This window comes from Echinops telfairi, unplaced genomic scaffold, assembly GCF_000313985.2.
Source record: "Echinops telfairi isolate 266 unplaced genomic scaffold, ASM31398v2 ScPeMD7_22;HRSCAF=79, whole genome shotgun sequence".
In the NCBI taxonomy this organism is placed as follows: Eukaryota; Metazoa; Chordata; class Mammalia; order Afrosoricida; family Tenrecidae; genus Echinops; species Echinops telfairi.
The window spans coordinates 5,315,743-5,330,158 of record NW_022103919.1 but is presented as its reverse complement, the minus strand read 5'-3'; the positions used below and the strand labels follow the sequence as shown (position 1 = coordinate 5,330,158).

General features: G+C 56.5%; 1 protein-coding gene across 1 annotated transcript in view; it reads right to left on the bottom strand.

Moving 5' to 3' along the window:
- The window catches only part of NCS1 (neuronal calcium sensor 1), a 42,182-nt gene that overhangs the window by 12,902 nt on the left and 14,864 nt on the right, over positions 1-14,416 (bottom strand). Inside the window, exons 4-5 of the mRNA XM_045288519.1 lie at positions 11,590-11,614; positions 1,798-1,936 (exon numbers count right to left, since the gene is read on the bottom strand). Of these exons, the coding sequence (XP_045144454.1) occupies positions 1,798-1,936; positions 11,590-11,614 (164 nt within the window). The remainder of the gene's footprint in view (positions 1-1,797; positions 1,937-11,589; positions 11,615-14,416) is intronic.

The window sequence follows — 14,416 nt, the reverse complement described above, 5'->3', positions numbered from 1 at the left end:
GGGGGGACCCTGGGAAGGCAGGGGAAGAAAGTGTCCCCATAAAGGAGAGCCTGACTCGAGAGAGCCAGCGGGCACCACCCACACACATCACTGGCAAGACCCGACCCAGAAAACTTGAACCACAGGTTTCTCAAAAGGGAAGGATCCTAACCATGGTTCGATCACCCTATGTACGTTGCAGATGAGGAAACTGAGGCCCAGAGAAGGGCAGCACACCAAAGGGGAGTCTCCAGCCCAGGGCAGCTGTGGGGAAACTGCCACCTGTCAGACGGAGACAGCCAAGTGCCCAGCCCCGGGACCGCCTGGAAACAAGCTAGAGGAGATGGAAAAGGCCCATTGTGGGACAGACGCCGGGAGGCTCGTGGATTCCCCAACTCTGGATACACCACCCACAGCTACATTGTCTGTGGTGTCGGGCCCTTGGGGCCACTCACTTTCTGCGAACGTGTGTGTAGACACCCATAGAGGTGGACATGTGGCTACTGTGTGCCGACAAGTCCATTCCAAATAACCGTGACCCTGGAGGACAGAATAAAACTGCCCCCTGGGGCTTCCTAGGCGGTCACTGTCACAGGCAGGCCACTGGGCCTTTCCTCCCACGGAGTCACCCTGGGTTGGAACCACCAGCTTTCAGTCGTAGCCAAGTGCCCCAGGGTATGCATAGCAAGGGAACATCCAGTATGTAATCAGACTAAAACAAAAGAAAACATTTTAAAAGTAACATTGCACAAGGGTGTCCAATAACATGGGATGCTGGGTTTTGCTGTACTGCCACATTAAAAATTAAAAAGTAGTCGCAAAATCGTGTGCATACAAGTTAAAAAATTTTTTACAATGGCCAGAAAAGCCTAGAAGGATATATGTTCAGATGTCAGCAGTTCTAAGAGGTGTGCTTATGGACCACTTTTTATTTTCTCCAATTTTCTAAATTTCTGACAAGGTATGTGTTGCTATTTTACAAAGAAAAACAACCAAGCTCATTGCTGGCTACTGGCTTCCAGCTCGTCACAACCCTGTGCATTTCCCGGGCTGTGTGTTTCCCGGGTTGTGCATTTCCCGGGCTGTGCATCCTGCCGGGCGCAGGGGCTGGCGGGTCCAAACTGCCCACCTCTCGGAGCGCTGCTGAGCACCTGAACCTCCGCACCACCAGGAGGAAAAGATTACTTTGAGGGTTTCCTGATCCTGCTCGAGCCCCTTAGAAGCTCACAGGCTTCCTTTCCTCATCTGCAAAGTAGGGGTGTTAAAGGGCTGCACCTACCCACCCCCAAGTGAGATCGAGCAAACCCACCCACCACCACACACCCAAAGCCAGGCACTTATCCCACTGTGGGAGACCTCCTGAAAAAGAATCCAGAGACAAGGCCAAGGTTATAAATAAATGTCTAGGGAGTGTCCGTGATGGTCATTAATCCTGTCACTATCCCGGGAGGCATTTGCACTTTGCACTTGTCAGAAAAACCTCAGGGTGCCTATGTATGAGAGAGAGAGAGAGAGTGTGTGTGTGTGTGTGTGTGTGTGTGTGTGTGTGTGGTGTAGGTCTGCGAGTGTGTACACGTAACCGTGGATGCCTGCATCTGATGTGCGTGTGTGTGTGTACACCAGCACCCGTGTGCATTGTGTGCGCGTGTATACATGTGCACGCTTCTCTGAGCACTGTGCGTATGCACCTGTGTGCACCTTCTCCAGAAGGGAACATCAGCAGGAGGGAGTGGGTGTGGAGAGCTGTGGGGGCTGAGCCGGCTGCTGCGGGAGGGAGGAGGCTCAGGCTGGCGCGGGTCCCAGCAGTCCCCGGCTTACCTTGTTTTCATCAAAGACGTTGAAGACAAATGTGGCGAACTTGGTGGGGTCTCCGAAGGGGAAGAACTGCTTGTAGATCTTCTGGAAGCCGGCGGCATCCAGCTGCCCACTGGGGCAGTCCTTGATGAAGCCTTTGTACCTGGGGGCAGCAGGCCAGGCAAAACAGGTCAAAAGAGACACCGCCTCACCCATGCTGCAGGCGCTCCAGCCCAGAGCCCAGGGTAGCTGAGCATCCTGTTCAGAGACAGGGCCACATGGGGGCTGTGAGCACCTCCCTGGACACCACAGGCAAGGGCTCACTGCCACCTCTGCCTCCTGCCCACTGTGTGCCCTTGGACAAGTGACTTCACCTCTCTGAGCCTCTTCGCTACAAGGAGGACAAGGACCAGCAAGAGCATGATCCCAGGTGCCCCATATGGCCACCTGGCATGTTGTATTTCTAATACCAGTAGGGTCACCCAGAGTGGGTGAAGGTAGACTACAGAGACAGGGAGGCAGGCCTGCTGGAGGAAAGCCCTGTGGATCCCAGCAGAGCACTGTCTGCTGCCGGGCTGACCATGAAATACACAATGGCATTGACCGGGAGCCGGAGCCCAGCAGCCAACTGCACGGCGGTGGAGGATCACACAGCGTGTGCTCCGTTCTGTGCTGCAGAACGTCTTATGTGAAGGGCGGGGAAGACAGGACCCTCCAGGGTGGCGCTCTGCTTCTCTGCTGAGCCCTACTCAACACCACAGAGGGCTGGGTACTGGTGGGTGGAGCCTAAGGGCTGGCAGCTGACTCCTCCCACATGCAGGCTCCTCCCCCTACACAGAGCTCAATCTTGTACACACACACACACACACACACACACACACATCCCTCCTGACTAGCCTCAGCTCTCATGGAGCTGGATGGACCCACACTGGAGCAGGACAAACTGAGGGGACTCTGGTGTTCTGTCCCAACTAGACCTAGCACCCTGCATCCCCAACACCCCGCCTGTGACCTGCCTGAGAGCCAGCCGGTCCGCTGATGACACCCCAGCCCAGCTCCTGAACTGTGGCTTTGCTGTCCAACTCCGGGCTGTCTTCTCCAGCTGTGCAGCCTCAGGCAAGTGACCTCATCTCTCTGAGCCTCTGTTCCCGCCTCTACACAGAAGCGCTGGTGATCGCAGCCCCCTCGCAGGGGTGCAATGAGACCTTACAGGCAGCACCCCTGGCATGGGACTGGCATATACACAGTGGTGCTTTATCCCACTCGGGAGTCGGCTCCTGTGGGTAGATAGCTCTCCCACCCGAGACAATTCCCAGCACAGGGGGAGGGGCTTGCTTTTACCCATCACTCCCAGGAGGCCAGGCTCTATGCTGGGCACTCTGCCAATCTTACGCTCCCTGAATGCCCTAACAGCCCAGCGAGCAAGGATCTCTGGCGGTGCCCATTTTAAAGATGGAGAAACTGAGGCTCAGCAAGGGGACGTCATCTGATTCCTTTACAGTCCTGGCAGCCCGCACAGGTGGGGTCAAAGGTGAACACAGAGGAAGTCCGGTGCTCAGAGAAAACGGCCTGCTCTGTCCTCACGGGGTCTGAGGCCCCGAGTAACATGGAAGATGAGGGTCTCTGAGAACAGTGCTGGAAGCTGCTGATGGCCCCACGATTCAGGTCCAGAGGGAGAGGTCCCGTGGGAAATGCTGTTCCCTTGTTCTCAGGGACCTGGGCTCCATGGCCAGCCCAGGAGGACAAGTATGCCTCCGAGGACAATTCTTAGCTCAGAACATGCAGGGCGCCTGAAAGAGGGAGGCTGGAGTTCTGCAGCCGATCTGATGGGGTCAGATGTCAGAAGGAAAAAAGGGCACAACACCAGCCAATGACCTCGGCGGTCCCCTTAAAGAGCGTAGGTTACTGAGATGACCAGAGGATAGAGGGGCAGAGACCAGAGACCCTGGAGTCCAGATGTCAGAAGGAAAAAAGGGCACAACACCAGCCAATGACCTCGGCGGTCCCCTTAAAGAGCGTAGGTTACTGAGATGACCAGAGGATAGAGGGGCAGAGACCAGAGACCCTGGAGTCCGATGACCATGGGAGCTTCCTTCTCCACGGTGGAGTGGAGTGGGAACACGGCCATCCCAACATTGTCCATGATGATTGTGAGTTTGTCAGAGAGGCAATGCCTCAGGGGCCTGCCTCTGGACAGGGCACCTGGAAAGGCCAGACACCAGGAGGGTCCTTTTCAGTGGCTGAGGTCCTGCCCAGCCTCCCTATCACCAAGAACCTTGTGTAACAGCTCTTTGACAGCAGGTCCCAAAGCTAGGCACCAACTGTGTATAGATCTTCATTCGGCAAGGACCCCTGGGTGGCGTAAACCTACTAGCCGAAAGGTTAGCACTTCCAACCCTCCGGAGGCAGCCTAGAGACCTGCTGCCAAGAGGTCACAACTTAAAAACACTGTGGAGCGGTTGTACCTTACACACTCGGGCTGCCAGGAGTCAGAAGTCACCCAGCGGTCACTAACAACCACACCCTCATTCCCATCGACCCTTTGTGGCAGGTTCAATGATCCCCGCTTCAGTTGAAGGCACTGGGGCACTGAGAGGCCGGGGCGATTGGTCCAAGTTCCCACGCAGGAAGGGCTCAGAGCCTGTCGTTGCCTTAGGGCGATCTGCCGCACAGGCCTCCGTAAAGTATTGGAAAGCAAGGTGGTTACTTTGAGGACTAACGTGCGCCTGACCCAAGCCAGCCTATTTCCAATCGCCTCATGTCCCTGTGAAAGTTGGACCCTGAATCGGGAAGACCGAGGAAGAATCGCTGCATTTGAACTGTGGTGTTGGAACAGAATATTGAAAAGACCACGGGCGGTCAAAAGGACACCCTGATCTGTCTTGGAAGAAGTGCTCCTAAGAGGCCAGTCCTTGGAGGAGGACGTCATGCTTAGTCAAGGGGAGGGGCAGCAAAAAAAGAGGGAGACCCTCACCAAGACGGACCAACCCAGTGGCTACAACACTGAGCACAGACATAAGAACGGTGGTGAAGAGGGCGCAGGGCTGGGTGGTGTGTTGTTCAGTTGGGCACGGGGTCTCAAGGCGCCGGACCTGACCCAACAGCCCCTCACTCCACCAGAGTCTGTGCTCCAACCACCAGCCTTCCTGTCCCCTCTGTTCTCACCCTGGAGCGTAAGCGGTCCGCCATCACTTCGTACCCCGTCCCAGCAGGACCCTCGGTGTCTAGCGGTCTCTGCTCCTTGTCTGCTCTGAGCCCCTGCTGACACTGGCCATGCCAGAGGGAACCAAGGGGTGGGGGGGCACTGACACCGTAGCAGGTCTGGGTGGAGACCAGTGCAGCTCACTCTGCTACCGCCCCATCCCTTGCTTCCGCCCCCCGCTGGCTGTTGCAACAGTGCCTGCCTCACATGTTCACACCCAGGTCTGGGACTCGGGGCCAGACTGGGGTTGGTGGGCAGTGGACGGGGCCGGGGAGATGAAGGTCTAAGTTGGGGGAGAATTGGTCCATGCACCCCTTCTGATTCCCCTCTGGCAGCGCGGTGCCCCTTGGGTGATTGTAAAAGGTTGTCAAAAGCAGACGTGATAAAGCGAAATGCACCCAGATGCATTGGGGAGACAGTCTCTGGGGAATCGTCCCCAAGGGTGGCTCTCAGGAGGGAGGCGGCGTCCAGACGTTGGTGGCAGCAGCGGGAGCCATCAACACTGTGAGCGGTGTTAATGGACTGTGGGTAGGGTGTGGGAAGGCCAGCCTCAGTGGGGAGCTGGGGGAGGGCGGGGATGAGGGCTGGGGGACGCTGCCCAGCTACTCCTGCGAGGGCTGTCACTGTCACTGTCCGAACCAGCCCCCTGCAGCACCATTACAAGAAGCCCCAGGAAACCGCCCCAGCAGAGTGCTCCAGCCTCTGCCCTCACTCCTGTATTGCACCCCCAGCCCCCCTTTCTGGAACTTGCGAGGCCACCCCCAGGCTACCACATCGCTTGCTCCGGATCCTCTATTCCACCTGGCCCCCACTGGCCCCAAAGCATCCCAGCCCCTCGGCCCACACTGCAGCCTATTTCCCTGAGCCCGAGAACGTCATCAGCCACCAACCAGGGACACAGAATGAGTCCACAAACTGTCAGGCAGAGGCAGAGAGCCCAGGCGTCTGGCTCTAAGGTGAGTGGCACCCTCCTGGGCCCCCGAGCACAGGGCATTGGGACAGGGCAGGGGCACCCAGTAACTCCAGACTCAACCCAAGAGCTCCAATGGGGAAGGTGGGGAAAGGAACCCACTCCCATTCTTCTAAGTATAGAGGGGGGATTAAAGGTCCAGAAAGAGGCAAGACTGGCCCAAGGTTGCACAGGAAATTAGCAGCAGAAAATAGGGCTCAGATCCGGGTCTCCTGGCTTCCCGGCTCCCCATCTCATCTGCCACTCCCAAGAGCCAGGCTGCAGCACCACCCCCGAATCAGCGCATGAGTAAAGTGCTAGCTACCCAAACATTACGTAACCGCATTGTTCCGCAGCAGGGGGTGGAGGGGGACACCCTGCTCACCCAGCGTCAGCTGTTCCAGTTACCCCAATGCCCACAGCACCTCACATGTCAGCTCAGCTCCTCGGCCAGGGCTTCTGTGATGGGCCCAGGTCTCCAAGACCCCACCGGCTGGCTGAGTCAGTACACCCCACTTCATCCCCAGCCCACGCCCTCATCACAGGCACCCCCATGAACCACTGCCCTATGAAAGGTCTCACCCACCAATCCACCCCAGGAGGGCTGTGAGACATGATTCCAGCCCCGGGCTCAGGTTCCAACAGGCCCAGCCTCCTCCCTCTCCTTCCCCCACCCCGTCTCCTACAGACATGCTGCCGCCTAGAGAACATGCACCCATGGGCCCTCTGCCATGTCTGGCCCAGTCCTGACACATAGTAGGCGGGGCCTGGGGCAATGCCCTTCTCTGCTGGCAAAATGAAGGGCTGAGGTCTGTCCACCTAGGCCCCTGTGCTCTAGGGGACATCTGCAGCGCCCCTGGCCTCTATTTCTCAGATGCTAGTGGTGACCCCTGCCACAGTGACAACAAATTGTCACCCAATGTTCCCTGGAAGCAAACCCCGCCTCCCTGGGCGAGAACCACAGAACCCTGGGGACCTCCACGAGCTCAGGGTTTTGTGTCTGACTTCCAGGGCTCAGAGACTGGAGAATGCTGCATTTATACCATTTAGGGAGCAGCTCCTATGCGGGAGGAGCCCTGGGAGCCGAGAGTGGGTTACGCTCTCTTGGGGCTTCTAATCATAAGGGCAGCCGCTGAAAGCCACCAAGCAGATGGCACTGCCCTCTCCCTCTAGGGCACAGGCTCCGAAGCCCAAGGGAGCAGTTCTCCTCTGTCCCATGGGATCACTGGGTGTGGGACTCCACTCCAGGGCTGCGGGGGTTCTGGACACAGGGACTCACGCTTTCCAGGCCCGATTTCGCCCAATTGCCTCCACGAGGCACGCGTTCCTAAACCCCCTTAGAGATGGGAAAACCAAGGTTTAGAGAGGTTACAGCTCCTTCGGGTTCAGGATCCTTGCGGCTATCCTCCTCAACAACCCCCTGACTCCCCACTTCTGTTCGCCCTACAGGCTCAGCTTCAGATCCGCCCAGCCTGGGTCCCACCTGGTACATGTCCTAGCAGCCCCCAAACTATGCCTGGAAGACCGGCTTGTGGCCTGTCTTCCCGGTGCCGGAAGCAGGAGCCGTGTCTTCTAGTTCACTTCTGCACCTGCAGACTCCATACTGTGTCTGCACACAGGAGGGGCCCTCCCCCTCACTGCCAGACTCAAGGCAACCCTAGCGGGCAGGTTAGAACTGCCTCTGTGGGTTCCCGAGACTGCACCTCCTGACAGGGGTAGAAAGCTCCATCTTTCTCCTGCAGGGCGGCGAGCAGTTTCGAACGGCTGACCCTGTGGTAAGCAGCCCAGTGTGCAACCACGACGCCCCCCGGGGCTCCTGCGTTCAAGAGAGCTGGGTGAAAGTGAGAAAGGACAAGACCCAGTTTCGGCACTGCATCCACACAAGCCTTGAAGGAGGGGGAGCAGAACCTGTCATTCCGTAAAAAGACAGGAAGCTCAGTGCCACTTGCCAAAAGCACTCCCGGATTTGACACTGCGCCTCCCACCTCCTCCCCGAGCAGCGCCAGCCCCGGGGAGACACACCTGTGTCACCAGGAGACTCCCCGCACTTCATCTCCACTCCCACCCCCACCCCCACCCGTCCCTGTCCCTGCCATGCCCCGGGCCCAGCACAGGGCCTGGAGGATAGAAAAAACCAGGAAAGGTGTGCTGGGTGGATGAGCGGGCAGATAAACCAACAAGCACACGCCGTGACACCTGGGTCCAAGTTCAGCTTCACCTCCAGCCCTCTGAAGGCCTTGAGCAGGCCACGGTCTCCCAAAGGCTGCCAGAACTTTCCTGAACTCCAGGCTCTCCGTTCCCACAGAAACCCGGCCCTCCGGACCCTGCCAGAAGGAAAGCCCCATGTCCCTCCATGCGACACAGCACGCGGCTTCCTGCAGGTGGGGAACAAATCCACCGAGGGAGCAACAGATAACAAGCACCGCCCCTCGCCGCCATCAGCCGGCAGGGCGCAGCTGGGACCACGGGACCACGCAGCAGCAGCAGCAGCAGCCCTTGCAAATTGTGCTCCTATTATCTTTTCAGACAACCCCCTTCCCAGCGCTCCCTGGAGACCTGACTTCAGACATTCCGGAGGAGGGACCAGAGCGCGGATGAGCATGAATGCTCTTCTGCCCCACCCCCACCACTGCCTCTGGTTCTTCAGGAGGGTTCCCAGGAGCCAAAGCCTAACAGCCCAGGCCAGTGAGGCAGAGGGAACTTGACCCAGATTACACACACGCACAGGCACATCTGTGCCACGGTGTCCCTACCCCTCTGCGCTTCGGTTTCTTCATCTGGAGAATGGGGCTAGCTCCTAAAACGGACCTCTGGGCCCTGTTCTAAGTAGCCAGCTCAGGCCCGGCCCACAGGAGGAGCCCAGGGGATGCTAAGATGAGCTAATGGCTAGCAGGCCTGCCTCCGTACCCATCCACGTCTGCGTGGGATGGCCAGGGATTGACAGCTGGCCCTGCTGAGGCGGCTGCAAAATTCTTCCTGCGTCCACCCACTGTTGTTGTTACAATACTGCTGGGCTAGTTGGTTAGGGCTAACCTAATGCAACCATTGCGGAACATTTGAAAAAAGGAACATATAAGTAGGGGGTGGGGGGAATACTTGTCATCCATGAGCCCACCACCCCAACATACCCACTCCCAGTCTGAAGCCCCTCTCTTTCCCAACTCTGGGTTCCCCCACCACTCCTCCCATCATGCAACTGTGCCGGACGGAGGAAGTGTGGCAGCTGCTTCCACCCGACTTTAGGTCGCCCTTGTCAGTGAGGTTGGTTTCCACCAATGTCACCCTGAAAAGTTGTCCAGAGGCGGCTGCAGTTTCTGAATCCACCACCCTTGTTCTCTCTGACCTTGCATTAAGAGAGGGAGGATGGGGTGGGGGCCAGGGCAAGGGGGGTGATGTGAATCAGGAGCAAGGGATCTGGGTGTGTCGGCGAGGACCCCAGGCTGGCTGCAGACCCCGATGCTGGCTCAACCTCCCAGGGCAGAAGACGTCGACAGGATGCGCAGCTGGGAGCCCCAAGAGTCACCCCACAGCTACCTGGGCTGGGAGCCTGATAGTCGGCACTCTAGGCGAAGGTGCAGGTGGACCAGGGCAGGGACATGTCCCTAGGGGTCTGTGGACCGTGGACGGCACAAACAGGGGACTTGGTGGAGCTCACAGGCCTGGGGCTTGAAGGTCACCCCCCGAGCTGCAGGTCCTGCCTCCCCTGAGGCTGTGTTCACTGCTGTCCAGTCCATGCTGACTGAAGGCGGCCCTACAAAACAGGGCAGAACTGCCCTCTGAGTTTCCGGCACTGTCACTCTTGATGGGAGTAGAAAGCCTCACCTTTCTCAGGGGGAGCGGCTGGTGGTTTTGAACTGCTGACCTCGAGGTCATAACCACAGCTGGGGCCTTCACTGCAAGGTGTGTCTGAGAGCGTGTCTGGCACACGGGCCGCCTCTCCAGGGCAAACATCACCCCTTCCAAGCCTGGGCTGGGCCCAGGCATTGCACCATAGCTCCTGACACCCTCTTCTCAGGCCCACTGCTCTGTGTCCCCTGGGAGAGGCAGATCTCCAGGGCTGTCTTCCTCGGAACCTCTGGGTGGGTTCCAACAGCCAGTCTTTTGGCCAGAAGTCTGGTACTTACCTGTCTGGGCCACCATCATTAATGATGACTGAGGGGACCAGGGTTCTCAGGTTTTCATTCTAAGAGAAAGTGCCCTTTGACCCTTTGACTGCCCCATGGGAAGTAGGGATGACACCCACAGTTGGGGATCCGGAAGGCTTCTTGGAAAAGGAGGTTAGACCGCATGGAAGGGCAGAGGGGGCTCAGATGGTCCAAAGAAGAGGGGCAACTGAGACCAGAAGAACTAGGGTGTGCCCAACCACCACTGCCAACGGCTCTGAGAGGGGCACATTCAAAGGTCCTGGGTAGACTGAGAGAAAATATTGGGACAGAACTCACAAGCAAAGGTCTCATGATGATTGATCAGATAGAGCCTGATGGGACCCCCAAAATGATGGCCCTTAACCCTTGGGTCCGACACTAAACTCACCTGCTCTTAGAATGACCAACGCCGTGAGATCAGCGGGGCGGATGGACTGGGGACAATGTGCGGAGGGTTGGGAGAGAGGAGGAACGGAGGCAGGTGACCCAGGGGAAAGTGGGAGAGTCACCAAGGGGACTGCAGTGGATACATTCAACCAAAATGTTGATCTGCTCTGTAAACCTTCGCCTAATTCACGTGAAACAGTTGTGGGAGGGGCACTAGAGGAGTAAGGGGGAGCTGGGTAGACAATGGTCCAGGAAGGAAGCATCCTGGGAAGGGAGAGCAGAGTGACAGAGGCCTAAAACAGGAGCATCTCTACCTACCGCCCAGAACATACTTGTTTGTGGAAACAGAGTCTGAGAACAGCTAAGTCACTTGCATGTGGTCACTCTCAGAGAGGCACAGGCAAAGCCTATTTCTGAACTACTAGAAAGTCACCAAGCTCTACTCCCTCCTCCTCAGCCTTCCCCCCATCTCCTACCTTCTAGTGTGAGCCTACACAAAGATACAAAATATACCACTCTCCTCCCCTAGACCCAGGGCAGGCATCACTAATCCATTACAGAGCTCACAAATCACTCATTGTGATACCTTCCATTGCTCCATGATACATAGCCTCAGAGTCTCTTAGCACAGCACTCAGGGCGGTCACTGTGGGTTAATCAGAGCTGGACACAGATGTGCCATCCTTGAACCAGTCGAATCAATCCTTTCTAGGAGGGGCAACTGAGCCCCAGAGAGCAGAAGAGACTTCTCAAAGCCACCAGGTAATTTAGTGACAAGCCAAGCTTGGAACGAAGTCTCTTGGCTCACTTCTCTTGGGTCATGAATACCTCCCCTTTGGTGAACAGGGCCTAGAGTGATCCCTTCAGGGCCCAGTGGCCACTAGAGATGCCACACAAGGTGAAAAACTGTGAACCCCTCAGCGCTATCCCTGACCCCAATCCCACTGATATTCTACCAGCCCCACATGGCCAAAGGAAGCCGGGGTCTGCCTGGGTGGCTCTGTGGCAAAGTCTCTCCCAGGGTGCCTTTCATGTGCTTCTGAGCCAGGCAGCACGCCTGTGGTCCCAGCCAGCACAAAACCCCGGCCCCCGGCCCCTAGCCCCCACCCGTCTCCAGGGATGCAGTCACTCACCACTGCTGGACTTCCTTCTCGGTAACTGCAAGAGAAAAGAGAGAGGTAAGGAGGTGCTCAGGAGAGGGTCCCAGGGGACAGGCAGACCCTCTCAGGGGAGCCCCCCTCACTGCCCTGCCTGTCCCATGGCCCGCCTGCCAGCTCTGAACAGGAAAATGCACCCCCACCCACCTGCAGGTGAACAGTGCCAGGTGGGGGGCTCTGTGCCCAGCTACCCCCTCAGGGAACAAATGCTGTCCCGACCCTCCCCCCATGCCTATTGCTGCTGCTGTTGTGAGACTGGCCTAGAACCCTCTCCCACATTCAGGGCTCACTTCCCAGTCCTAGGCCAGGGAAGCAGGGCTGTCGAAATATCACTCTCCCATATCTCAGTCCTGGGAGGCAGGCTGGTCAGAGGAGGTGCTGCCCACTGCTGCAGGTGGGGCCCCAGCCCAGCCCCAGCAGTGCCCCAGCATGCTCTCTGCCTGGGCCACCCCTTCAGCCCCACTCCAATGGCCAGTCCTGTTACTCTCACCGGGAAGATGGAAATGAGCCCTGACCCATGGGCTGGAACCAGCCCTCCAGAGTGGCTGAGCCTCAAGGAAAAGCCAAACAGTCCTTCTTGGTGACATGGGTCACAGCTCGATGTCAAGAAAGCAGAAACCGCCTGGGTGACCACGAGGTGTAGAAGGGACCAGGTATCAGGCATCAAAGAACAAAAATCATATCAGTGGGTGCCCACCTGCCCAATATGATCACTGAAGACAAATGTGTGCATAAGCAAATGTGGTGAAGAAAGCTGATGGTGCCCTGCTATCAAAAGATATAGTGTCTGGGGTCTTAAAGGCTTGAAGATAAACAAGCGACCATCTAGCTCAGAAGCAACAAAGTGCACATGGAAGAAACACACCAGTCTAAGGTGCCGAAGGGATCAGTATCAGGCATCAAAGAACAAAAAATCATGTCATTGTGAATGAGGGGGAGTGCAGAGTGGAGACCCAAAGCCCATCTGTAAGCAACTGGAGATCCCCTTACAGAAGGGTGGCGGGGAGGAGACAAGCCAGTCAGGGCGCAAGATAGCAAAGATAAAACATACGACTTTCCTCTAGTTCCTAAATACTTCCTCCCCGCCACTATCATGATCCCAAGTCTACCTTACAAATCTGGCTAGACCAGAGGATGTACATTGGTACAGATAGGAATTGGAAACACAAGGAATCCAGGACAGATGATCCCTTCAGGACCAGTGGTGAGAGTGACGATCCTGGGAAGGTGGAGTAGAAAGAGGGAGCTGATTACAAGAATCTACATATAACCTCCTTCCTGGGGGATGGACAACAGTAAAGTGGGTGAAGGGAGACGTTGGACAGGGCAAGATATGACAAAGTAATAATAATTTATAAATTATCATGGGTTCATGAGGGAGAGGGGACATGGGGAGGGAGGGGGGAAATGAGGACTGATACCAAGGGCTCAAGTAGAAAGCAAATGCTTAGAGAATGATGATGGCAACAAATGTACAAATGTGCTTGACACAATGGATGAACGGATGGATTGTGATAAGAACTGTACGAGCCCCCAATAAAATGATTTCTTTTAAAAAGAAAGAAAGCAGAAACCAGCCCCGAGTAAGATGATTTTTTTTTTAAAAGAAAGAAAGAGAGGCGCAACCCTGACAACGACCAACGGGGAACATCGCATGGGTAGAAAAAAGGTTGGCGTTGCCTGGCGTGGGTCCACCGTCAATGCTCACGGAAGCAGCAGTCGAGAGAGCAAAGGGCGCCTTGCGTGGGACACATCTGCTGCACAAGACCTCTTTAAAACGGTGGCGAGCCAGGATGTCACGCTGAAGGCCCAGGCAGGCCCCACGTTGAAGGCCAAGCCATGCCCCACCCACGCCATGGTATTTTCAATCACTTCATAGGCCTGTGAAAGCTGGCTGTCGGCTAAGGAAGACAGAAGAAGAATCGATGCCGTGAACTGCGGTGCTGGCAAAGAATACTGAAGATACCGTGGAACTGCTCAAAGGACAAACAGACCTGTCTTGGAAGCGGTACGGCCAGCATGCTCCTTGGAAGCAAGGACAGTGAGACTTTGCCTCATCACATACTTGGGACACATCGTCAGGAGAAACCGGTCCCTGGAGAAGGACCTCCTGGTTTTGGTGAAGCAGAAGCGCGGTGACAAAGAGGAAGGTCCTCCACAAGCTAGAATGACCAGTGGCCACACTGGGCTCAGACATCACAACAACTGGGGGAATGGCGCAGGCCCGCAGGCCCGGGCAGTTGTTCGTTCTGCCAGGAGTCAGAGCCAACACAACAGCACCTAACAGCGCAACAGTTGAACCACGAGACAAAAAGCTTGGTTTTAATGTCTTTCTTTCTCCCTCTCTTTTTAATTCTTCTCCCAAAAAGTAGTGAATTGCTTTGATGTTCTCTCTAAAACCACTGAACCAAAACATCAAACCACTTCCAAGACCAGACGCAGGCCGAGCCTGGGGAGCGGGACCAGAGGAGAGCTCCTCCCACTTTCCATCTACGAAGGTAGGGGGGTTGGTAGGGGGTCAGCATGACGGCACCTGCTGCCCAGCACCGTCCTCAGAGGTCAACCACAGCAGGTGTGAACATCTCTGACTCTAGGAGGGGGCTGGGCGCTTGCATGCGCTCCACATGGGTTTGTGGCAGGAGCAAACGGGTGGACGAGCGGCGTGAACAAAGACATGGGCAACAAAGCCATGTTGAGGTTGGGTTATCACGGGAACTGGAATCCTTCCCAGGGAAGTGGGAAGAGGCCCAAGGAGTCCTCTTGGGTTGTTTGTGCCCAAGCAGTCTTGGGGAAGCCACTTTTC